The 24,320-nt window shown below is 36.3% G+C and overlaps 3 protein-coding genes across 4 annotated transcripts; all 3 read right to left on the reverse strand.

The window, feature by feature from the left end:
• Window positions 1-3,518, reverse strand: uqcrb (ubiquinol-cytochrome c reductase binding protein). Its single transcript, XM_084131939.1, has 4 exons — window positions 3,433-3,518; window positions 2,195-2,263; window positions 1,932-2,098; window positions 1-195 (listed from the first exon to the last, which is right to left on the reverse strand). Exons 1-4 carry the CDS (start codon window positions 3,449-3,451, stop codon window positions 118-120), a joined length of 333 nt encoding a protein of 110 aa, XP_083988065.1. The 5' UTR covers window positions 3,452-3,518; the 3' UTR covers window positions 1-117.
• Window positions 3,519-4,588: 1,070 nt separating this feature from the next.
• Window positions 4,589-11,240, reverse strand: mterf3 (mitochondrial transcription termination factor 3). The gene is made up of 8 exons (XM_084130576.1): window positions 11,169-11,240; window positions 9,337-9,678; window positions 9,108-9,260; window positions 8,847-9,036; window positions 5,809-5,956; window positions 5,383-5,454; window positions 5,139-5,300; window positions 4,589-4,861 (listed from the first exon to the last, which is right to left on the reverse strand). Exons 2-8 carry the CDS (start codon window positions 9,656-9,658, stop codon window positions 4,667-4,669), a joined length of 1,242 nt encoding a protein of 413 aa, XP_083986702.1. The 5' UTR covers window positions 9,659-9,678; window positions 11,169-11,240; the 3' UTR covers window positions 4,589-4,666.
• Window positions 11,241-11,304: 64 nt separating this feature from the next.
• Window positions 11,305-23,882, reverse strand: rad21b (RAD21 cohesin complex component b). Of its 2 annotated transcripts, none has more exons than XM_084130693.1 (14): window positions 23,748-23,882; window positions 21,477-21,664; window positions 20,568-20,697; window positions 20,389-20,488; window positions 20,200-20,306; window positions 19,262-19,471; window positions 19,057-19,182; window positions 18,841-18,969; window positions 16,939-17,162; window positions 15,106-15,259; window positions 13,996-14,141; window positions 13,749-13,913; window positions 12,741-12,824; window positions 11,305-12,411 (listed from the first exon to the last, which is right to left on the reverse strand). In XM_084130693.1, exons 2-14 carry the CDS (start codon window positions 21,618-21,620, stop codon window positions 12,220-12,222), a joined length of 1,911 nt encoding a protein of 636 aa, XP_083986819.1. In that variant the 5' UTR covers window positions 21,621-21,664; window positions 23,748-23,882; the 3' UTR covers window positions 11,305-12,219. The 2 variants fall into 2 exon arrangements, with proteins under 2 accessions (XP_083986819.1, XP_083986818.1); XM_084130692.1 differs by having other exon boundaries at window positions 18,841-18,972.
• Between the last annotated feature and the right edge of the window lie 438 nt (window positions 23,883-24,320).

The raw sequence follows: 24,320 nt of genomic DNA on the forward strand, positions 1-24,320 counted from the left end.
TTTGAAGAATTTTGTCAGAAAAGACATTTTAATAGGTATAGGGACTCATCACATAATACATTTACTCTTAAATACAAGACACCAGACGTCACTTCAAACAGGAGCTTTAGCCTCATCCTACTTCTTCTCCCACTCCAATTTTTCCTTCTTTTCACGGATAACCTCCTCCAGATACGGCTCAAGGTAAGGAACATCCTACGGGGAACAACAGCAGCAGTTGAAAACAGCTTATATCTGAAAGGTGCTTAAATACAAATGAGTTAAATTAATATTCTGTTATTTACTCGTCCTCATGCCAAATGCATAAACTTCCACAAGACAAAAGGCAATGAAGATAGAGATTGATATACAGTGAGAGTAATCTTTGTAACAAGCATATTAGAATGATTGTTAAGCTATAGGATTCGGATGAGAAAGACCAAATTTAATCAACAACAACAAAAAAAATCTTTCAAATCAATTTTTTGGGGTGTGCGCTAAACATTTAAAATGTGTATTTCTACACATGCATAATGTTGATATGCATGTAAATGATGTTTGGGAGATACATACTTAGTATTAGAGATCGACCGGTGATCGGTTTTATCGATATTTTTCCCAATATTTAAAGGTATAGTGGAGGATCTTTCCGAATTTTAGATAAGACCCGCCCTCTCCACTTTTTGAATAAGTTTGATTGATTGACCAGAATGATTGACAGTTAGGAGGACCAATAGTATAGGTGATCCACCCGGAAGTAAAAAATCTTCCGCTATACCTTTAAACATTTTCCCATAATCGTGTATTGGTTTTGAAATATTGGATTGACCAATAAATGGCGCCATCTTGTGGGCGCTTAGAGACTTGCACGCAAGGCGCCATTAAATCAGTGTGTCTGGAGAGATGAGTCAACGGTGTTCAAAGGTACAAGACCGTGCCTCCCTTAGATAATAAACTATTTAACATAACAGCCATTAATGCACAAATTAGATGTTTCATAAATGCTTGATGCGTAGTTTAAACTTGGCACTAAAAAATAGAGACAAACTCACTGAGTCACATAATCCGCCAAGTCCTGTCCCAATAAAGGTAACTTTACATAAATTAAATAAAACAGCCATGAATGAGGGCATGTTGGAAATAAAAGCGCTGAATTTAATTCTCTCTTCTGTTGTTTACGCTCGTCTGGTGAAGTCACGTTTATAGTGCTGTTCATTTACCGGGTTGATAATCAGGAAATATTCCAGCGCGTTTCATTCTCTTTAGCATATTAAACACAAACCTTTTAAAACTGTAGTTTAAAACGAAAGATTATTTATGGAGAGTTGATAGACTCTAGATAGATTTATTTATGTTCTACATTTGAAAACAGTTTGTAAATTTATTCTGCCTGTTAATATTAATGGTGTTATAAATAAAGATGAAACTGGGATTACTAAACTACACTAAAGTAGTAATGTTTTTATTATTATTATTATTATTATTATTATTCAGGCGGTTTAGAATGTTTTATGCCAGTTTTAATTGGTTAGAATTATTTTTACATGCTATGTAAATGTTTGTTTACCTGATCAAAGATTTTATTTAAAAAGACACTTTAGTGACAGCACTATTTTTTGCACTCATTCAGACTATTCATTGATGTAGAAGTGTGTTTTGTATGCAAGGAGGGATTAAAATTACAGTATAAAAAAGTATTAAAACAGTTTGTTTTTATAATTTTTAAAAACAGAAATAAAACTTTTTTTATAACTGATATAAAACTGATATCAGTTATCAGGCACATAAACATGCAAATAATTGGAATCAGTAATAAATAAATAAAAATGATTGGTCGATTTCTATATTATAGACCAATAATATTTATTGGTCGATCAATATTGGTCGATTCTCCACATTATTCCAAAAAATATCAAACTTTAATAAAACCCCCAGGACAATCTCTTTCCCACCTCCTCATATTTAGTCCACTGGTCCTTGGGAAGAATCTGTTGCTTCATGGAAAGATCCAGAGCTCTCTTGATGCGGAACATCCTGTCGTTGTAAACCGGTTCTGGAAGCCGACGAAGGGCCTCTTTCACATCACTGTCCTCGTTGATGGTGTCATCCCGCATCAAACCTACATGACGAAGAAATTCATACATTTGCATACCATATACTTCTTGAAGGTCATGATTTCTAAACACTGCATTGGTAAAGCGATGGCAGGGCTTACCAAATTTGTTGAAACCGCATGCGTTGTAGTACCACTTCCTGAAGCCCACCAGGAGCCTGCCAGTTGCAGCTGTACAGAGACAGGAACACATGACTTATAATGCGGAGTTTACAGTGACTTTCTGGGTTATTAAAAGGATAGTTCACCCAAAATTGAAAATTGTCATCACTTACCCTTAAGTTGTTCCAAACCTATACGAGTTTCTTTCTTCTGTTGAACACAAAAGATGATATTTTAAAGAATGTTGGTAACCATTGACTTCATAGTATTTTTTTTTTCCATACCATGAAAGTCAATGGCTACCGTCAACTGTCTGGTTACCATCATTCTTTAAAATATCATCTTTTGTGTTCAACAAAAGAAAGAAACTCATACAGGTTTGGAACAACTGCAGGGTGAGTAAGTGATGACAATTTACATTTTTGGGTGAACTAACAGAAACATAGTTCATATCATTGAGTAAAAAAAGTATTTCATCTCTCCTTGCAAAGTGTTTGTGTTGAATCAGGAGTATTGTAGTTCACTAAAACTATAATCATTTTTGTTACTTGAAATAAAATAAACGTTTTTTTTTAAAAATAAGATAATGAAAATAAAATCAGGTAGTTGTAAAGGCAACATTTCTCATTTACATTTAGTTTAACTTGTACTAAAATAACTAAAGCTGAAATAAAAAATGTATATAAAACGACGTTTAAAAAAAAAGACAAAACCACAACAAATGTTCTAAAACTTTAAATAAAATTAAAATAAACTGAAAATACAATTTTTTTTTTTTTAATATTAATAAAAATCTCTCTCTCTATTATATATATATATATATATATATATATATATATATATATATATATATATATATATATATATGGTTGTTACACTATCCCTTTTATTTAGAAGAATCTCACAGCTGACATGAGATTCAGTAATGGGTCTATACACTCGGTTAACTACCAGAGAATGATTCACGGAGAATTAAATGATCTCTTATACTTAAAACACTCACACACAAAAAGCAGTTATTACAGGCGACGTGGGAATAGAAACATATTTCGTCTAGTGCAGACGAGGACACTCAGTAGAGGACATCAGTGCTTTACATGACAAGACTAACAACGCCGCCAACAGTCATTCTAATGGCGCAGAAAGGAGACGGGTTATAAAATAACTCTTTAACTTGCTGACAACAAATTCATAAGTTCGTAACTTTGTTTTTAAAAAGCTCACAAATAACATTTTACCTGGTGCCCTCGACGCCATTTCTACTCGCAAGGAAAGTTGCACAGTATTGTGGGATATGTGACGTCTCGTCCGGTGATTACGCAATCTTGTTCTCTCAGCATGTGATTGGTTGAATCTGGCCGTCAGAGTTTTTCTTAAAGGGATAGTTCACCCAAAAATTAAAATTCTGCCATCGTTTACTCACCCAAGTTTTTCCAAACCTGTATGAATTACCTTCTTCTGCTGAACACAAAATAAGTTATTTTGAAGAAAGTCGGTAACCAATCAGATGATGGGCCCCACTGACTCCCAAACTATTTTCCCCCATACTATAGAAGTCAGTAAACTGTTTGGTTACCCATATTCAAAAGATGATATTTTAATATGGGTAATAAAAAATCTCCCTCTCTCTCTATATATATATGATTGTTACACTATCCCTTTAAATCAGAAAAATCTCTTTCCCACTTCCACAAAAGTGACCACAAAATCACTTCTTTTGTGTTCAGCAGAAGTATATGTAGTTTTAGCTCTAGTCCTTTATAACTAGGCTGGAAGCACTTTATTGTAGTGTTCTGCATGTCCATGATTTTGTTACAATAGCTGAGTAACTAACCCTAACTAGGTACTAACCCTGAACCACCCCCTAAAACTAACATTAACCCTTACATTCTTACTTTCTTGTGTAAGTGCACATACTGTAAAATAAAGTGCAACCACTCAGCCTGAACTTATACAAGTGCACCAAGGCCAATCATGAATATATCATAAGAGATAAACAGGTGGCATTTCCAGATGTACACAAGGGCAGCTCAACTTTTAAAGTCACCATGAAATCAAAATGGATAATTCTTGTTTTTATTTTATTTTATGGAATATCACAGTATTTATTATTAATGCTTTATCCATGCATATCTTTTTTTAATGCATGTGCCTCATAATCTTTCATTAAAATAACTTCCCCTCCCTCTTACAGCGACATCTCTTCTCTTATGAAGTGTTTACTGGCGCGAGGGCGGGGCAAACTGTCACTCACATGAGATCCACCAATAGCAAACCACAACCATCCAATCAATTCCTTAAGGACAAAATCAAGCCCCGCCCTACATTTGTTCTTGTTTGCCGTTTCACTCGGTCACAACAGGGAAGAAAAGACAACCGCAACTTCCATTTCATGTCGACGTTAAATGTTTATTTATAAGACTATGTTCATACAACCCAACCAAAAAAAGTAACTTAATTTATTCTGTACATCTACAATGTTTTCTGAAATCTTTCAAAGTCTTCAAGCGTGGCTAATGCTACTTCTGAGCAGAAAATGTCATCAGGCAGGAACACCAAGCGATCCAAAGAGATGTAGTTGGGTTGAGATGGTTGGTACTGGGCCCGGCCCAAGTACTCTAGAAACAAATGCCGCTCTTTGATGCGAAGGAATTTGGCATTAAGGACCTTTGAGAAGTAAAAAAATAAAAATAACAAATGTGCATGTTAAAGTAAACTCTGCCACTGCAAGACACAAATAGATTATTTACCATTTAACACAGCGAATAGACACTATTTCTCTTCCTTAAAAAAGCAATTTATATAAAACTGGCACAATATTCAGTATGCAATAGAAATACCATGCAAAATGCCTCAGATATAATATTATCCTCCTATCTCTACAAGCAATCACAGCTCTACATTTGTTTATCATTTTTATATGAAAGGGGCAAATAATATGTACCTGTGGGAACTTTGCAATAAGTGAGTGTGGAACATCCATGGTGTTGTGAACGAAGTCAAATATTTGGGTGAGTTTTCTTTTATTAGCGATTAGAATTTTAGGAACAGTTGTGACAATGTGTTGGATTTCATTTCCACGAAATCCAAACTCCAGTTCACAAACCTTGATGAGAGAAATAAATGAATATCTGTCACAATATTACAATTAAAAACAAAATTAAGCAAGACCAAAAAAAGTGTCAGACCTTTAGATTCTCCTTAATTGGCTCTAGACTTCCACACAGTAGTTTCGGTAGACGAGTCACAACATTTCGGGTCTGAAAGCATAAATCATGACAACACTCATGGTGAATGTAGCCCTTCTGCAAACACTAAAGGTCAGTATGAAAATCAGGTAAATTCATCCACTTCATTACCTTGACATTTATGCATTTGGCAGACGCTTTTATCCAAAGCGACTTACATTGCATTTCAAGGTACACATTTACATTCTTATCAGTTCTTGCTTTCCCGGGGAATCGAACCCATGACCTTGGCGTTGCAAGCGCCAACGCTCTACTGTTTGAGCTCCAGGAAAGCTGATTGACCATTATTGAGTGGTATGAATGGATCTTAAGAGTGAGATTTTTTTTTTTTTTTTTACAAACAAAATATATGCAATTCAACTTCACCTTCTCAGCACTGAGTCCCAACTGCTGCTGAAAAAACCCAAGGCGGTTGTCGAGCCTCTCGATGCTGAAGTTAAGCAGATATGGAGCTTTGCTCACCATGACAGCCACAGACTGCTGACTGAACTTCTTTGCTTTTAAATAGGACACCCTTAAAAGGAACAGACCAAAGCAAGAAAGTAACCTTTAGAAGAAAATTATCAACAAATAAAGCAGACATCAAGTCATCAAGTGTTTCAATCAAGCGGCAACCTCCCTGTCTCTCTCTTGAAACCAACACGGAAGTGAATTAAACAGCTATTCATCAACTGGCCGCTTGAGGCTGGCTGCAAAAGTGAGTCAAATCTGCATCTCCCCATGTTAAACTTTACAGCAGAAAAAAACATGTTTACAGCCTGGAGCAAAAAGTGGCTTTGGTCTATACAGCTAATTCTGCCCTTCATGACAACTGTGAGGGGGGTGAATTTTTTTATAACTCATCCGTTTAAATTATATTAAGCCTTAAATTTCTGCATAATTAAGGGTGTCCACTTTTGAGTGACAGGTGGATTCCCGCTGCTGTGGTCATTAGTCATCATTAGCCGTTTGTCTGCTGTTTGTTAGCCGTCACGTTACCTCAGTTCATTGTCTGACTGTAAAAATAAATAAATTCGGGAGTGACGCGCTGGCAAGATGGCGACGGTCGGCCACGCCCACTTTAGGCTTCAAAAACGTCTTCAGAAACCTACGGGTGACGTCACGGACACTACGTCCATATTTTTTTTACAGTCTATGGTTTCAATGCCCAAGTCAGATTGTTAAATGCTGCAATTTACAGTTTATTTACAGTTTTTTTTTAAGAGAACCTATTAAGCCCTTTTACAAAGTCTTGTTTTTATTTTTGGGCTCTACTAGAATAGGTAGTGCTTGCTTGAATGTTGAAATAAACATCTTATTTTTCCACATATTCTCCATTGTTGCAGCACCTCTCTTCCCAGTCTGCCAGTAACGCTCTGGGGTGTGTTTCCCGTACAACGACGTAACTCGCTGCTTAACTACGTAACTTAAGTACGATGAATCGTTGAAGAAATCAGATAGCAAGTCACAATTCTTTCCCGAAACCGTATTGTCGCAAATTCGGCCATGTTGGTTAATGATGTCACGCAAGTGGTGGAGTAATAACTTTTAATTAATCCGTTTGAGATCTAATTAATGCCAATTAATGTTATTTTTCTTTATTTCCAGATTCAATCAAAGGCTCGTTCGCACATGCACACTAGGGGTGGGAATCTTTTACCATCTCACGATTCGATTCGATTTCGATTCTTGAGGCCACGATTCGATTCAAAATCGATTTTCGATTCAAAAAGATTTTCGATTCAAAACGATTCGATTTTATTCATAATGACTTCTAATCAGGTTTCTGATCATGATCTACTCTCATCTGCTTTGCTATACAGAATGACAAACATAATGACAGACATTAAAGTGTCTTTTTCACATTTATTAAGTTCAATTCTCAGGGAAGTGCCATTTATCAAAAACATTGAAAAAATGTTTTTACTTGGTACTTTTAAAGCAAAGTATTTATGATGACCCATAACGAACTTACTTCTAATACTTCCTATATTAATTTTATTAATAAAACAAATGGAAGTGATTTGGCAAGTCAACTGTAAGGTTACATTTGCCAGCATATGTCCCAACATTGCTGAGAACCAACAGGAAAATAAATGTGTGCTTGTACTAGCAGCACACTTGTAGTAAATTAATACAAACTTCAGCATATTCTGAATCTCTAGCATAGTAGCATTTAATAATAGACTTCTAACCAACATCCTCTTGTTATTTCTAATTAGCAATATAATCCTTCATACAAAAAAAAAAAAAAAACATTTTGCTGTAGCAAATTCACAAACAGTTTTCGTTCAAAAATATAGAATTATGTACCAGAAGCTATCATAACGTATAATGCTTGTGGACTTATGCATATTCTGAATAATTAGTAACATACAAAGTCGCTCTTGACTTATAGTACACAACTAAATAATAAAGAGTTATGACTTGAAATGTTTGCTGTATACCACAATCAAAAACAGCTTATACAAAGAAAGTGAATGAACATCTGCAGAGAGTAACTTACAGTCAAAATGTAACTTTTTGTGACTGGCATTGCACATTTGGCGCTTAGCCATCATGCGTCCGTTATGTGCGCGTCTCTGTTATGTGCACGCCACAGAATGTCCGCGCACGTGCACGTCCGCTTCAGAGTTCCGCCTTTTGCGTTCCGTCAATGTTACGTTATTAGAATTTTTTTTTTTTTTTAGAAAATCGATTTTTGACATTTGTGAATCGATTCAGAATCGTCCACGTCCCGAATCGCGATTCATCTAAGAATCGATTTTTTCCCCCACCCCTAATGCACACTCTTCAAAAACGGTGCTTTAAATCTCTTGACAAACTAAAAGACGTAAATTACATTTGTATGCATTCTAAATAAAATATATAGATTGTACTGAATGTCAGCTTACTTATTTGGCTCAAAATAAGGATTTATTAAGTCATGCAAACAAGAGACTATAGTTCTAACCACAGGTGGAGAGCGGTCGTTCCAACCAAACAACTTTGTGTTGTTGTTTGTGAATGTTTGTTGGAACTATGATTTTAGTTCCTGTCTCTATGAAGCCCCTCCTTCTGAAAAGCACAATGCGCTCTGATTGGTTGGCTGGACCATTGTGCAGTGATTGGTCGAGCGTTTCAAGCGTGTTTGGGAAATGTTCTGCCCCCTTACCATAACCACCAGTTTCAACACACTACTAACTACCTCAACCAGGCCCCGCCCCTTTATTCTGCGTATTAATTATTTAAATGAGGAATATTGTATTGTTCCCGGAAGAAAACTCAAGACTACAATGGAGGTGTTTCAGGGAGTTCAGAAACAGTGACACTGATACAGAGAAACTTTGCAGAACTTTTTCATGCTCAAACATCAACATTACACACTAAAGAAAGATGAACATGTAAACAAGGATAATAGGTCTTCTTTAAATGCTCTTTCTGACCTGGTTTCAAGGTTGTCCAGGCTTTCTGTGAGGATGAAGGGGTTCTTGGTGAGCAGTGTGCCCAGTTTAGACTCCTCAACTCCCAGATCTTTGAGGAAGAGTAGTTTGGGTGCAACATCAGCTTGGAAGTCAAGCCTAACCAGCATGGAGCCCACATTGGGTCTCTGCTCTAGTTCCCACAGGTTGACACCTGGAAATTGAGCAAAAGATTAGACAAATCCAAAAGAATCCAACATAACTTACTATAGATATGAGACATACCAAGCTGAACAAGTTTGCTGAGAGTTTCTGATTTATCCACGTAAGGTTTGAGTGTGAACGAATCTGGTGGAAGGGCAGAAGGCACTTGGATCTGGACTGCTTCTTCCTCACTGATTTCCTGAAGAGGAGAAGGACGCACAACTGCATCCAAGCCTATAGCAAACAAGATTATTACCATTACAATTAAAGTATCAGGGATTCACATGCAAGTATAGCTATATATACATACCTATATCCGAAAGAGCCTCTTGGTTTGATATTTGATGCACGTTCAAATTTTCAAATGGCACAATATGTTTTTCAACCTCTCTTTCAGCAAGATCAGTCTTATTTTTATACACATCTGGTGAAGCGGCTTGGTGGTCACTTAAGTTTCGTCTTCCACACGGTGTCCATGTCTCTCTACTGTGCCTCTGTGTGAGACTGTGGACGGGTGGCTGTAGCAGGATATGATGCGAGCGCTGATGCAGTGTGTGTGTTGACGGCTGGAGAGCTGCAGATAATAACGGCCTCGAGAGCAACACACTCACACATCGCCGACAAAGATGCATGACGACTCACAAGCGTTTTCCTGGGTGGAATAAGATTGTTTTACATGATTATAGATTCTCCTGAGAACCTGATTTTTTTTTATTATGTCATTACATTGTTTGGAGCATAAGAAACAATTGGAGAAATATTTTTTTGCAATGCCCTCTGTAGGGGACACTAGTTATTAAAAAATAAAATTACATAAGACATGTATAGGCAAAAAACATTACCAATCGATTTTTAGGTTTCAGCCTATTTTAAACCAAACTTTGTCTAAAGATGATTCTCAATCTCTATGTTATAAAATATAGTATAACAGAATGATTTTATATTCTAATTTACTTTATACAATGTGTGTGTAAAATGGCCCTAAATGTTTGCATATGAATGTATACTTGTGGCAACACGTAATGAAAAAAGAAGTGTAATAATGGAAGTAATGTTGCATTGTAATGCTCATTCTTATAGTTACAAGAATATCACATATTTCATAGGAATATTGATATATAATTTCTTTCAGTGTGTTGTGTCTCCCCAAAATCCCTGATAAACATGCTTTAAGTCCTGTGGCCAGTTGCATAAACTGTTAAGACTAGTCTTACAAGTTAGTCATCCAATTTTATTCTTTAAGACTGTTAATAACTTTTTAAAGTCAGTAACATAAAAATGTAGATTGGTCTAATTTGACACCGAACAGTAAGACTGATTACCCCTAACTAACTTCTAGTTGATCATACTAGTTCTTAAGACACAGTCTTAACATAATGGCTATGCTTATGCAACTGGCCCCTGGTTCTACAGTGGAATGTTGAAATAAACATCTTATTTTTCCACATATTCTCCATTGTTGCAGCACCTCTCTTCCCAGTCTGCCAGTAACGCTCTGGGGTGTGCTTCCCGTACAACGACGTAACTCGCTGCTTAACTACGTAACTTAAGTATGATGAATTGTTGAAGAAATCAAACGACAAATGTATGAAATCAATGCCCTGTTTTGTAATAGAAAGTCATATTTTGATTAGAAACCCCATTACTTTTCCCCGAGATATTGATTTATGACAAACAATTTGATTATCATATTTCCATAAATGTGCTAAGTTTGATAATTCAGTCAACGTCAGTCATTTTTAAAGACGAAGGAGAAGTTGTTGTCCAAACATTTGGTATCTCAGAATTTTCAGAACTAACGTTATCCCTTTAAAACTGTGACATATAATGGTCTCAGAGTAAAATATAATGTCCTCTACTAGAGGAAAAAAAAAAAGTCTACGCCTGGGTCTCAGGAGGATATTGTGAAAATACATAATATTTGATTACATAATGCATGCATTAGTAGGCATTAGTTTACGAGGCAACTGCGACTTTATATCAGTGTATGGGATTGACAGTATTGATTCCAATGTCACTTCCACATCAACATGATAAAGTCATCCAGAGAAGGTGAAACGGGGGACACATTATGCAGTTTATATCAAAGCGCAGACCGTATATCATAGACATGAACTTACGTCTTATAAAAACAAACATTACCTGTTTTCAGCAGTAGTAGATCTTCACTGCTGCGAGTTCACGTGTTGTCTCCAGTGTTTGCTCTTCGCTGGTGAGTCACAGCGCCCTCTAACGCACGGATGATTCATTGAAAAATCAATTCAGTCAGGGGACAAATGGATTCATTAATTACTGTTTATTAAAAAAATTACCTAACACAGTTGTACCAAGTCAGGGCTACAGGCAAACAACGTGATGTGTAAGATTTTAATAATATAACTTGTTATATTAAGATTTTTTTTCATACCCATATGAATAAAACAAGCAGTTTCAGAGACATTTAAATAAAGGACTGTACTGCACTGTAACAGATAGTGTTTAATTACTGTAACTTACAAAACAGAGCGTTGCCATATAGGTAACATCGATAAAACCAAAGTCTGTGAGACTGTTTAAAAAAGTGCTTGCACAATTACAAAAATTATCTTTACAACAAATGGCACAACATTATTATTTTTTTAACCAATGTATATCACAATATATAACATTTGCTTTAATTTTCTGTCTGACAAGCGAAACTAACGCTGCTTTTGGGTGAATGTTCACAACACTGAAGCTCAGGGAGACTTGAGAGAAATAGTATTGTTACAGTAGTAGCTTTTTGAAAAACTAAACACAAAACACTCGATAGTTCATTCATTATACTTTTTTAAACATACAAAGTATGAACTTTTAATTTTATATCTTTGGAGCAGCTAAAATGTTACTCTTTTAAGTTTAAACGACAAAGAAAACACTTTCATGAAAGTAAACAAGTATGTTGCATGTCAACATGTAATTCAAAGCATGCAAAACGACATTAAATAATATGAAACAGTCTGAAAAACATGATTAAAGACAACTGAAGGCTCAAAGCCTTTGCAAATTGCTATAAGAAGCACTTTTTCGACATAATAAAAGTCTTTTTTCCCATGTGAGACAGAGAGCACGTGTAGTATGCATTAAAATGCACATGCACAGATATACGTAACACATCATATACAAACAAAACCATTAAAAAGAATACAATCTGCCAGTGTTGACCTGTAAGAGTCTATATAATGTGAAACCTGGGGCCCGGGGTGGCGATGATGTCGCTGTAGGGTTCGTCCTGCCTGAGCTCCACCGCCTGCTGTTTCTTTAGCACCAGAAAACTGTAGAACTTCGCAGCTGCTTGTTTCTTGTTGTTGTTTCTGCACAGTTCCAGCAAGCTGATCGATTCTGCTCCGGTCTTAGCAATGACTCTCTGTAGGAAGTAAGAGGAAGCAGTCAGAGGAATAAAAAGGGTATTTGTTGATATAAAATCAGTTCAAGATCAAGATAGGTAGATTAACACTGGCAGATTGTATTCAGTATTGTAACAATACTGAACAGTATTGTATTGTATTGTATTCAGATTGTATGCCATTTGTTTGCATGCTTTGAATTACATGTTGACATGCAACATAAGTATGTTGCATGTCAACATGTAATTCATGAAAACTTTCATGAAAGTGTAATTCATGATTACTTTCATGAAAGTGTTTTCATTGTGGTTTAAAACAAGAGGTACTGCATGTTTAAATTCTGCCAGACCTGTAAACCGTGCAGCATCTGCTGTGTTCTCTTGTTCCACCTCCTCTCTTCCTGATCCTGGTCTCCGCTCTGACCTTCCTCCTCCTTATAAACAAAAAAATCAGATTTAAATGGAACCTATTATGCCATTTTACAAACATTTCATTTTGTTTTTGGGCTGTACTCTTTTGGGTTTTCATTCTTGAATGTTTAAAAAACATATTTCCCCCATATTCTCCATTGTTGCAGCTCCTCTCTTCCCAGTCTGTCAGTAACGCTCTGTTTAGTTCCTGTCTCTATGAAGCCCCTCCTTCTGAAAAGCACACTTTGCTCTGATTGGTCGGCTGGATCAGTGTGTTGTGATTGGTCAAGTGCTTTGAGTGTGTTTGGGAAATGTCCCGCCCCTTACCATAACCACCAGTTTCAACACACTACTAACTAACTCAACCAGGCCCCGCCCCTTTATTCTGCGTATTAATTATTTAAATGAGGAATATTGAGGAGTGTCTGTTTCCGGAAGAAAACGCAAGACTACAATGGAGGCGTTTCAGGGAGTTCAGCGAGAAACTGCATTGTAACTTTGCAGACCTTTTTTAATGTTCAAACATTACACACTAAAGAAAGCTGAACATGTAAAAAAGTATAAAATGTCTTCTTTAACTGAGTGAAGGGATCTGATAGGAATCAGGTGCAAAATAAATGTTCTAATGCAAAATTGAACAGTGAATGGCAAATAGCTTTACAACCAGTGTGCCCCACATATATATTTTTTAAATAACTGATCAAACCTAAAATCGAAAATAAATATAAAAAATATATAGGAGTAGCACAATTATAAATTCTACAAAAAGTTAGGCATTTAAAAATTAAAAATTCTACTATTACAATGCTTAAATCTGAAAACTTAAAAGTGACTGCAGATTGGCTGTACTAAACAGGTTTTCTTATTAAAAAAATAAGCATTAGTCTTGAATAATAACAGTTTTTCTCATTTAACTCCATGATTTGTGGCTATTAAAGCCTCCTCACCTCATCCTCCTCCTCATCATCCTTCTTGTCTTTGCTCTTCTCTCCTATCAGGTCGAACTCAGGCATGAGCTGTGAGATGCTGGTCGGTTCCTCAGGAGGAAGGTCCACCTGCTGCATGTTCACGTGTCGCGTGGAAACAATGGAGGAGCGATCATCCTCAAGCATCTTTGGGAAAATAGGTGAAAGCACAGAATTAGAAAGCCATATACATTAGCCTCACTGAAAACCCTGCGATTCGAGATCTCACAGGTAAGGCAGGCTCTGCGTCCTGAGCTTTGCGCTTCTGTCCGCGGTGTCCGGATGGAGGAGGCATGACTGATTCATCGAGGGTTGTGCGACTGCCCTCCATGGCTGAAGCCTGCAGAACACTGGGCTCCTCCAAGATGGTCTGGTCTGCAAAAACGGGCATTAGTCAAAATAGTAGAAAACTACGGTTCAAAAGTTTGGGGTGGGTACATTTTTTTCCAAATGTTTCTGAAACAGCTCATCAAGGCTGCATTTATTTGATCAAAAATACAGTAAAAACAGTGAAATATTATTACAATTTAAAATAATATTTGAATATATTTTTAAATGTGATACAAAGCTGAATTTTCAGCTTAATTACAATCAAGTCTTAAGTTAGTTTAAAAAAAAAATTGTTTAAAGTAGAGATTATGATTCTCCCTAGATTCTAAATAAAACAACTAAAACAAAATAACATTACAAATGGGTTCCCATTGATTTAAAAAATAAGAATTTTGGTTACTTCATTCAAAATATCTTCTTTAGAGGTGTTACAAAATGTTAATTGCTGCAGTCTAGTTTAAAATATTGAATTAATTTGAATTTATTATTATTTTTTATTATTTATAAAAATCAGTCTGAATGAATGATTCAATGACCATAAAGACTGAATCAGCAATTTTGAACGAATCTCTTGAATGAATGACAAATATATTTTTAACAGTCACTTGTCGCCACCTACTGGTGTAACAATGTAATTGATCTTTATTTGAAGCGTCGAGTTTCTTTCAAAAGATGATTTACTCTATTTTGATCACTACTGTAGACATCAGTGTTTATATCCAAACTATAAACTTTTATCCCAGTACTTCTGTGATTATTTGAAATATTGCAGGACAGAAATATGACAGTGCGTTCGTCAAGCTGTTTCATATCTATACATGACAACTGCTCTCTCTGAGTCAGAACTCAGATCTGAATGTTCTCTGTGATCGTACTCGTCAAATAGACATCTAGCAGACTCATAGTCATTAAGGAATAAGATCGCGTGGGTGTTTGAATCGAGATAGTGATCTTTTAATGATAAATTATGCAGCTCTAGTAGTTAGTGGCACGAGTCAGCCTATCTTACCAATGATGTCTCTTTGCTGAGACAGGGCTTCTTCCCGAGGAACCTCAGGGTTCTCCAGGTCTTTGAGGAACTCGTCCAAGCTGTCTGCTTCTCCACCCTTCCTCCTCTTCCTCAGTTCATCGGGCACCAGAGGGGTCAGGCAGCGTGTGAACATCTGCACAGACGAGTACAGCTGGGCTCAACTATAGTTGCCGCAATGCATAGTTGTCATTTTCCTTTTGTAAGTATTTTTCTAGATGTTGTCCATGTTTTATTTCTCAATGACATGCAAGCAAACAACCAAATAAAGGATTTCAAGAAAAGAAAAAAGGTATTCACTTCCTCCCTGTCACATGAGGCTGTCAACTTCCGAGCCCTAATTCTAGGAAGCATGGCGAAGGCATAACCTCCAAAAGAAAGGTCATTTTCATGTTACTAATAAGTATTTTTTGTTTACATATGTATATCTACATAATCATGAAGGTCTCTAGAATCATCCAAACAAAACAAATCTTACAAGAGATCTATAGTTTTTTGTATACTTAGTCAAAAGTCCAAGCGGCAACTATAGTTGCCGGTGGGCAAATGCCTTGTAAGTACATATATCATGGGAAAATGGGGTATACTGTGTTAATAGGTTAATAAATCAAGGTTATTGTAGAAAATAAATAAGTAGTAAATACTAACTTTCATTCATGGGGATAACATGGATAATTTGACAAGGTTTAGTGTAAGATTTTTGCCCAAATTTTGGAAAATGCAGTTTTAAAAGTAAAAAATAAAAATAAAAATCACTTTAACCAGTAGATGGCTGCAGAGCTCTTAACGTACTAAAAGTTTCAAACTAAAAGACTTCTTTTCACAAGTTTTTCCAGGTAGATTCATATCTACATATAATGAAATCACAATTATAACAATAAAAGTTACTTTTTGTCAAAGTTTAGCAGTTTTTGTACTGAAAAAAAATTTAGTTTTTCAATAATGTTACATTATGATTAGAATCAAACCTAATCAGGATGTTACAACGTGAAAAGTTGAAGTTTTTAGAGTTTATCATTTATTTCAAACATCTGTTTTTCATATAATTCTACAAATTTAAAGTGTGCCAATTCATTTCTGTCTATGTGTGTTCTGTGTTGTTTCTGATTTTGAGGATGAATTTTGTCCATTGATGAAATTCATTTGATTCTAATCATAATATAACAGATTTTTTTTTTTTCAGTACAAAAAGTGCCTAAACTTTGACAAAAAGTAACTTTTATTATTATAATTGTGATTTCATAATATGTAGATATGAATACAACTGGAAAAACTTGTGAAAAGATGTCTTTCAGTTAGTCAAATAGCAAATCGTTCTGCAGCCATCTACTGGTTAAAGTGATAATTTGTTACTTTAATTTGTTAATTTGTGATAAATGTTACGGCATTTTCCAAAAGATGGGCAAAAATCTTACACTAAACCATGTCAAATTATCCATGTTATCCCCAAGAATGAAAGTTAGAAATGTGGGTCAAAAAGCCCCTGAACAGCGCACAATGGTTAAGGCAAATGGATTTGTTGTTTGTTGTGTTTTCATATTCATATGCATTTGCCCCATTTGCCCGGCAACTATAGTTCACATAGGACACTATTAACACGATTATATGCATGAAACCATTCAGAAAAATTTGGGCACAAATGGGTTAATGGCAAGACTACAAAAAACTGTCCAAATAAGTTGTTTCAATAGATTTCTGTGTATTACTATGAGCAAAAGAGTGCCAAAAACAGACATATCCAAGGCTACTTATGTATTTTGTCGCACTAAAGCCTGTATTAATGTCTCACAGCTTGTTCCCGGGATCTGTCCTGACCTTGAGCAGTCTGCTGTTCCAGAGAGGCTGAGCTGGCAGAGAGAACAGCTTCTCCACTCCTCCTGTCTCCTTCCACATCATCAGCTTCTTGGTGGGGGGAGCCAGATCCAGAGTGGTGACAATGTCGGAGTAATCGCTCAGCTGGGCACGGATGGTCTTACTGTCCAGCTCCTTCACACTGTCCACAATCAGCTTCCTCTTTCTCTTCGCTTTGGTTTCTTTCACTATTAAAATTAAAATGACATTTTGTTTGCAAGAGAACTTCAGGTGAATTAGCACAAAATGCTGTTAAGTAACTAATGCAGTATTTCAGGGCTCAACAAAACTTTTTTTTATTTTTTTCACTTGCTCACCATAGATTATTGTATATTAAAAACCTTATAAATCAGTTGTGTTGGTTTTTCTTAGAGGGATAGTCCCAAAAATTACAATTCTGTCATCATTTACTCACCCTCATGCCGTTTCAAACCTTTATGACATACTTTCTTCAGTGGGACTTAAAAGGAGATACGTTGGTAACAAAACAGTTTGGGTTCCCATTGAATTGAAAAATAAAATTTTTGGTTACTATCAAGATATAATTTGGTTAATATCTTCTTTTATTTTCTACAGAAAAAAGAACGTTTGGAGCAGTTTTGGAACAACATGACAGAATATTTCATTTTTGGTTGGAGTATCCCTTTAATAAACATTCAACCTTATTTTAATAAATAATATTACATACATGCATATTATTTATATCAACAAATTGTTATGCGTCAGAAATAAAATGTTATTAAAAAATTACAATAAATTATTTATAAGGTTAATTTGCAATAATATATGGAAATTATACACAGATATAATAATATAAAATAATATAATAACAATATAATTATGTAACAGCTAAAAATTCATCAACATACATTTGTTAGAAAACAACGTCATGTGGTGACTTGTTTATCATTTTAAATATAACTGAATAATCAGAATTAAATGTAATTAATATAATAATTATATTCAGAATCAATTTCATTTTTGATAATATAAAATAATATATTACACAATAAAATTTGTTTATAATATTTTGACAAAACGCAGTTGGCAGTCAGCTAGATAACTTTACAGTGGTGACGTTTAAATCAGCAGAAACTACAGTATATGATCAGTTGTGTAAACTGCACAACCTTATTATTAAAGGGATAGTTCACCCAAAAATGTAAATGTTTGTAACCAATGGGGCAGATTTCAGACCCCATTGACTACCATAGTATTTTTTTCCATACTATGGAAGTCAATGGGGCGCATCAACTGTTTGGTTACCCATATTCTTCAAAATATCTTCCTTTGTGCTCAGCAGAACAAAGAAATTTATACAATTTTGGAACATCATGAGGGTGAGTAAATGATGACAGGATTTTCATTTTTGGGTGAACTATCCCTTTAAGAAAAACTCTGACGGCCAGATTCAACCAATCACATGCTGAGAGAAGAAGATTGCGTAATCACCGGATGAGACGTCACATATCCCACAATACTGTGCAACTTTCCTTGCGAGCAGAAATGGCGTCGAGGGCACCAGGTAAAATGTTATTTGTGAGCTTTTTAAAAACAAAATTACGAACTTATGAATTTGTTGTCAGCAAGTTAAAGAGTTATTTTATAACCCGTCTCCTTTCTGCGCCATTAGAATGACTGTTTGTTGGCGGCGTTGTTAGTTTTGTCATGTAAAGCACTGATGTCCTCTACTGAGTGTCCTCGTCTGCACTAGACGAAATATGTTTCTATTCCCACGTCGCCTGTAATAACTTGTTTTTTTGTGTGTGAGTGTTTTAAGTATAAGAGATCATTTAATTCTCAGAGATTCATTCTCATACAAGACCTGTATTACTGCACCTGTACTGTTTATTTATTCTGGCTGACCTGTGATGTCGATGGGCTCCAAAGCAAAAGCCTCCTCCTCATTATGGACTAGGGTGGTCTGTTCAGTCTGGTCTGTCATGGTGGGCAGCTGCTCAACAGGACCAGAATCAGGACTGTCTGGACCTCCTGCTGCTATTGGGCAAAATACAGCATTTCTATTATTACGCAAATATGTGATATAGACATTAACATATCATATTGTTGTATGCTTTTTACGTGAAAGGTTGTCGAAATCATCCTCATCATCTCCACCGTGGTCTTGGGGCATCATCACACCCTCAGCGATGGCAGGAGGGTCATCAAAAATACCGCCTCCATCTTCATTACTGAGCAGCTTGTCCACTGTAATACAGCGAGCAGCCAGCTCAGTCTCAACGGATGCTTTTAAATGCTGCTTTGTGCTTATGTTTGCCTCTCTTACCCAGCATGCCTCCCTCTGTGCTCTCCATAGGGTTGTCTCCAAAGTCATCCTTGTATTGGTCGTACTCTAGGTGATTGGACTTGTCAGCCATCTGTACGCTACTCGACTCTGACTCCAGCAGCAGGTTAGACACAGACGCCCCATGGATGATGTCCACTTCAAACGCACCTTCCTCTCGCATCATCTCTCGGTCATCCATCCCAAAATCAGCTGTGGAGGAAAATGTGTAGGCCATTAATTATCTACTGTATGAGAAGGAGTGCAATGTGTGTGAATAATCAGCTTAAAGAGGACCTATTCATAGTCTTGATACTAGAATAGGTTTTCATGCTTTTCATGATTTTTTACATATTCTCCATTGTTGCAGCTCCTCTCTTCCCAGTCTGTCAGTAACGCTCTGTTTAGTTCCTGTCTCTATGAAGCCCCTCCTTCTGAAAAGCACAATGTGCTCTGATTGGTCAGCTGGAGCAGTGTGTTCTGATTGGTCAAGCGTTTCGAGCGTGTTTGGGAAATGTCCGGCCCCTTACCATAACCGCCAGTTTCAACACACTACTAACTAACTCAACCAGGCCCCGCCCCTTTATTCTGCGTATTCATTATTTAAATGAGGAATATTGTGACGTGTTCGTTCCCGGAAGAAAACTCAAGACTACAATGGAGGCGTTTCAGGGAGTTCAGAAACACTGACACTGATATAGAGAAGAACTCCTGCTGGAGGGACTTTGTGCTTTGTAACTTTGCAAAGCTTTTTCATGCTCAAACAGCAACATTACACACACAAAAGAAAGTTGAACATGTCAGAAAGCATAATAGGACCCCTTTAAAGTATTCCAAAATAATACTAAATAAACAGTATGTATAATACAAACAGCTCTGATCCACATAAAGCATGTTCTAAAGCAATGCCATGAGTAAAGATGATGCTTTTTATGCCATACCAAAATCAGTCTCTTGCAGTAGACTGAGGTTCCCCACTTCTTCTCGCATGGTGATCTCCTCCACACGGGACTGATTCAGGGTGAACTGTTGAGCAACGTCAATGTCGCTGCAATCCACAACACAGGGAAGGGTCAACACTGACAGCATACTACAGTTATATGATATCTATAAGTTAAAGTTGCACATACTCCAGGTCGGGAAGAGGCTGATCGAAGTCGTGAAACTCCTCAGGTAACGTGATGGCGTTGTAGGCAGCTTCACGGTTCTCCTCAGGCAGGTCGACCACACCTGTGTCAAACAATGCACTAAATATTATCTCTTGCAGTGCAACAGGATCAACTTCTTATGTAGTCCAGCCACAATTTACCTGGGCGAAAAGCCATTTTAATCTTAATAAAAGCCTCATTGCAGTCTGCCAGCAGGTACTTGGCTTTTCTGTGGTAGATCCTCACCACGCCTAGGAGTAAATGTCCAGATGTACGGAGAGCCATTTTTACCTATCAAATGAAGCACATATTAGAAGTAAATGGAGCTACTCAGTCATGATGTCAATTTGCAAGCATCCCAGAGGGAATTTCTAATGTGATTTTTGAATAGCGGTTTTTGATTTATGAGTAAAGGTCTGTGATCATTACTAAAAGAGATCTCATGGTTTGTTCTAAGCATATCAGTAGCAACGTGTACATGCACCCAAATAATCTGTTTATAATTGGATTGATGACTCAAATGGATTGAAAAGACATCATGAAAACACTCCGAATGAGCTTGATCCACATGAAATTTTGATCAAATTGAAAGGGGTCGGTGTAGACCTGAAATAATCCAATCAACAGGAAAACATTATTTAGGAAATGCAAATATAATATATATAATATGCATTATAAAATGCAAAAATGTCATTTTACTCATAGTAGTTCCAGTAACATTATCGCGGTGCTGAATGTGCTGACTGGGCACTACGAATGCACTGAAGTTTAGTCCTGAATACACGTAATAATAATGCACATGTAAATTAATATGTGCATCGCGATGTATGCGTTTATATAAACAGAACTTTCAGAATCTGCAAAATTCTGAACGAAAATTTGTGCAAAGTCAAACCTCAAACTTATAGGACTACAAACTTTCAGTTATATTGTGTTATATTAATATATTGTGAACAGCACTATTCCTCGAAAAAGGTCTGAAATACATTTTAAGCATTTAAAAACAATACAGAACAAAGATGGAATCCACAAAAAGCCTAAACAGCGTGATTTCAAGAGAATCCATTGACCTTTGGAGAGATGATGCTCTCTACGCTGCTCTCCAGATTGCACTCAAACACATGTGCTTTGGTCAGCTTCTTATCCCAGTGGGCCGCCAGCCAGATTTTGGCCAGCGGCCCACGTTTGCTGAGGACAAAGTGGGCGTAGAACATCGTCCCTGCACCTTCTCACACTGAGGTGGAGGGGGACGCTGAACCTGCAGAATAAAATGGCACTGGTGTTAGGTACAACACTACATCACAATTATTGATTTGATTGCTCTTAAAGGTGACGTGTCATTTTTTGATGTTAAGACTTTCCTCAGTCCCAGGCTCCCAGCACTCAGACACAAAATCTGTCACTGGGACCTGGGACTGAGGCAGGTCTATAATAATATAATAATACTATAATCTATAATAATACTACCCTTTAAACAGGTACTATGCACCATTTGGACACTAAAATGTTCACTTTTGGTGCCAATATGAACCTTTTGATAGGGTACCACCCCAGTGACAGCTTTCGGCTTCCTTTTTTTTTTCTGAGAGTGTATGCAGAGATAACTTTAACCAAGCCATATGCAGTTTTATGCCCTTTATGCCCTAGTAAATGCTAGTGGTATCAAAACGTTGCTGTTTGTTTGAGGTTGTGCCGGACTATCAGTCTGACCAAACAATGGTAGACAGCTCAGGAAACTGTTATTAGTGATATTCAGATTAATTTCCGTTACACCGTTTGTTTCAAATAATCCTAAAATATGATTTAATAATTCATGTCTGCCATGACGTACTTCATCATGTGGTCATGCTCTAAAAAGTCAACATTCAATTAAGTTTCTGTTCATTGTAATTTCATGTATCCATGTTTGTTTGCTTGCTCTTAAAGAGTCTAGATGACTTTTAAATAAAGTCATCTAGAACCTTCTGCAGTTTGCATTTACATTACTACGTTTGTAGTCATAAAGCATGTTCTTACTTGCACATTTAAATAAAATGCTATTTATTCAATCCAACTCGCTTTCATACAGTATGTGTGTTCCAATTCAATCAAAAGATTTGACTCAAATGAATAAATCATTGGTAAATTGGATGGACATCGCTAGTTATAGTGAGTGTAGCAGTGTTGGGGAAAGTTACTTTTAAAGCTAATGCATTACAATATTGCGTTACCCCCTAAAAAAGAATGCTGAAACTTTTTGTCCAAGTAAGATGAGTAAATGCATTTAGTCTAATCAATAACCATAATGTTTACAACACTTACACCCAATTTCTCTCAACATGCAGACAGGAGAGCTGTCAAGTCAATAAATTGGAAAATTGTAATTGTAATTGTAACTTGCATCACTTATTTGAAAAAGTAACTAATATTTTGTTGTAAATTTAAAAGAAATTAATTACTTTCATAGTTACTTGAAAAAAAGTAATTGATTACGTAATTCACGTTACTTGTAACGAGTTACCCCAACACTGGTTATATTGATAGTTATTTAATACTGCTTGCCTTGTTGGTTGTTTATCGGAAATGTTTAGGAATAATAGATTTGATTAAAGACAGCAGGCATAATTTTATCACATTTTCACATTTCACAAAAATTAAAATATAAAAAACTTTGCAAGATTTACGATGCTGCGTCGCGTCATCAGTCTGTGAAAAATGTCCGTTCCGTTTGGTGACATTATAGTTTACCTTTACATTTTAAGAAATGGTATGGTAATGATGTTAGATGTACTATTTTAATGTTTGATGCAAGAACTGTACTAAATACCCGTATTCATTTGTATTTATAGTTAAATAAAAAAATATCTCGAATGGGTGTTTAGATAAATACCCCCTTATTTCAGAGATGGGTGTTGCCTGTGTGATGCGCTTTTATTATTTACGCACTTTTATTATTCTCTAAATGGCTTTATTCCTGAGCTGTGTAAAAGTCTATGAAATGTGTGTTAAATTTAATGATCGTTAATAATGTAACACGAAGGACAGCTGTTTTGTAAGGCTGCGGCTAAAAGAAGAGCTAACAAGCAAACGGTCTGCTGTCGCGAGATCAACATCTGCCTGCGCTCGCGCCATGTGCGGATTTTGCTCATGCAAAGGTGTCAAACGCATTCTTCAAGTCATTTTAGCGTATTTTGTGATAAATAAGTGATGTTGTACAGCGTCTGTCATTTGTCGCTGGTGTAATGTTACTAGGGAGAGAGAATGGGATTTTCTAGCAAGTTTCATGACGAAAACGAATAGTGATTATTCCAGTGCATGCACTTAAATGCATTTTTAGTTATGCTTTCGCCGAAAGTACTTACGCGGAACGGTCCTATCGTTGCTTTCCGTATTTAGCAACCGTATCTAGGGTACCTTTATCACCCTCCTCCCACTGTACAGTTTCCCTAAAACAAACAAAATGGCGACGCCCCCCTCCCGCCGACGCTGAGAGGTTCATATAATACGAGCTGGATGCTTATGGAGGACAAGTGTGGGAGACTGCATGAATGTGCATGACATAACATTCACAGTTCATGCACATAGTAACTGAGAATGAAAATGACAGAGAACAAATTATGACAACTCCTGTATTTTTCTATGAATTATCATTATTTCTGTAATTTTGGTTTCACTAACTCTCTGCAATGGGCTCTAGTATATTAAGTAAGGCACAAATAACTTTCTCAGGAAGAACAAGTTGCTTTTTGTTGTTGTTGGCCTAAATAAGAACAATGAGAATGATGATCATAGGAAAGACTTGCGTTGCTTTATGTGTTCATGGAACTGTGACATAGCCTAAGGTTCAGATTCAGAGCAATATATATTTATGATTCTAAATCGTAAACGTCTTAAAGACATTTTTCTAAATGTCTATTTAACATCTGACAGGAAAT

This window comes from Abramis brama (assembly GCF_963993115.1).
Source record: "Abramis brama genome assembly, chromosome: 12".
NCBI lineage: Eukaryota > Metazoa > Chordata > Actinopteri > Cypriniformes > Leuciscidae > Abramis > Abramis brama.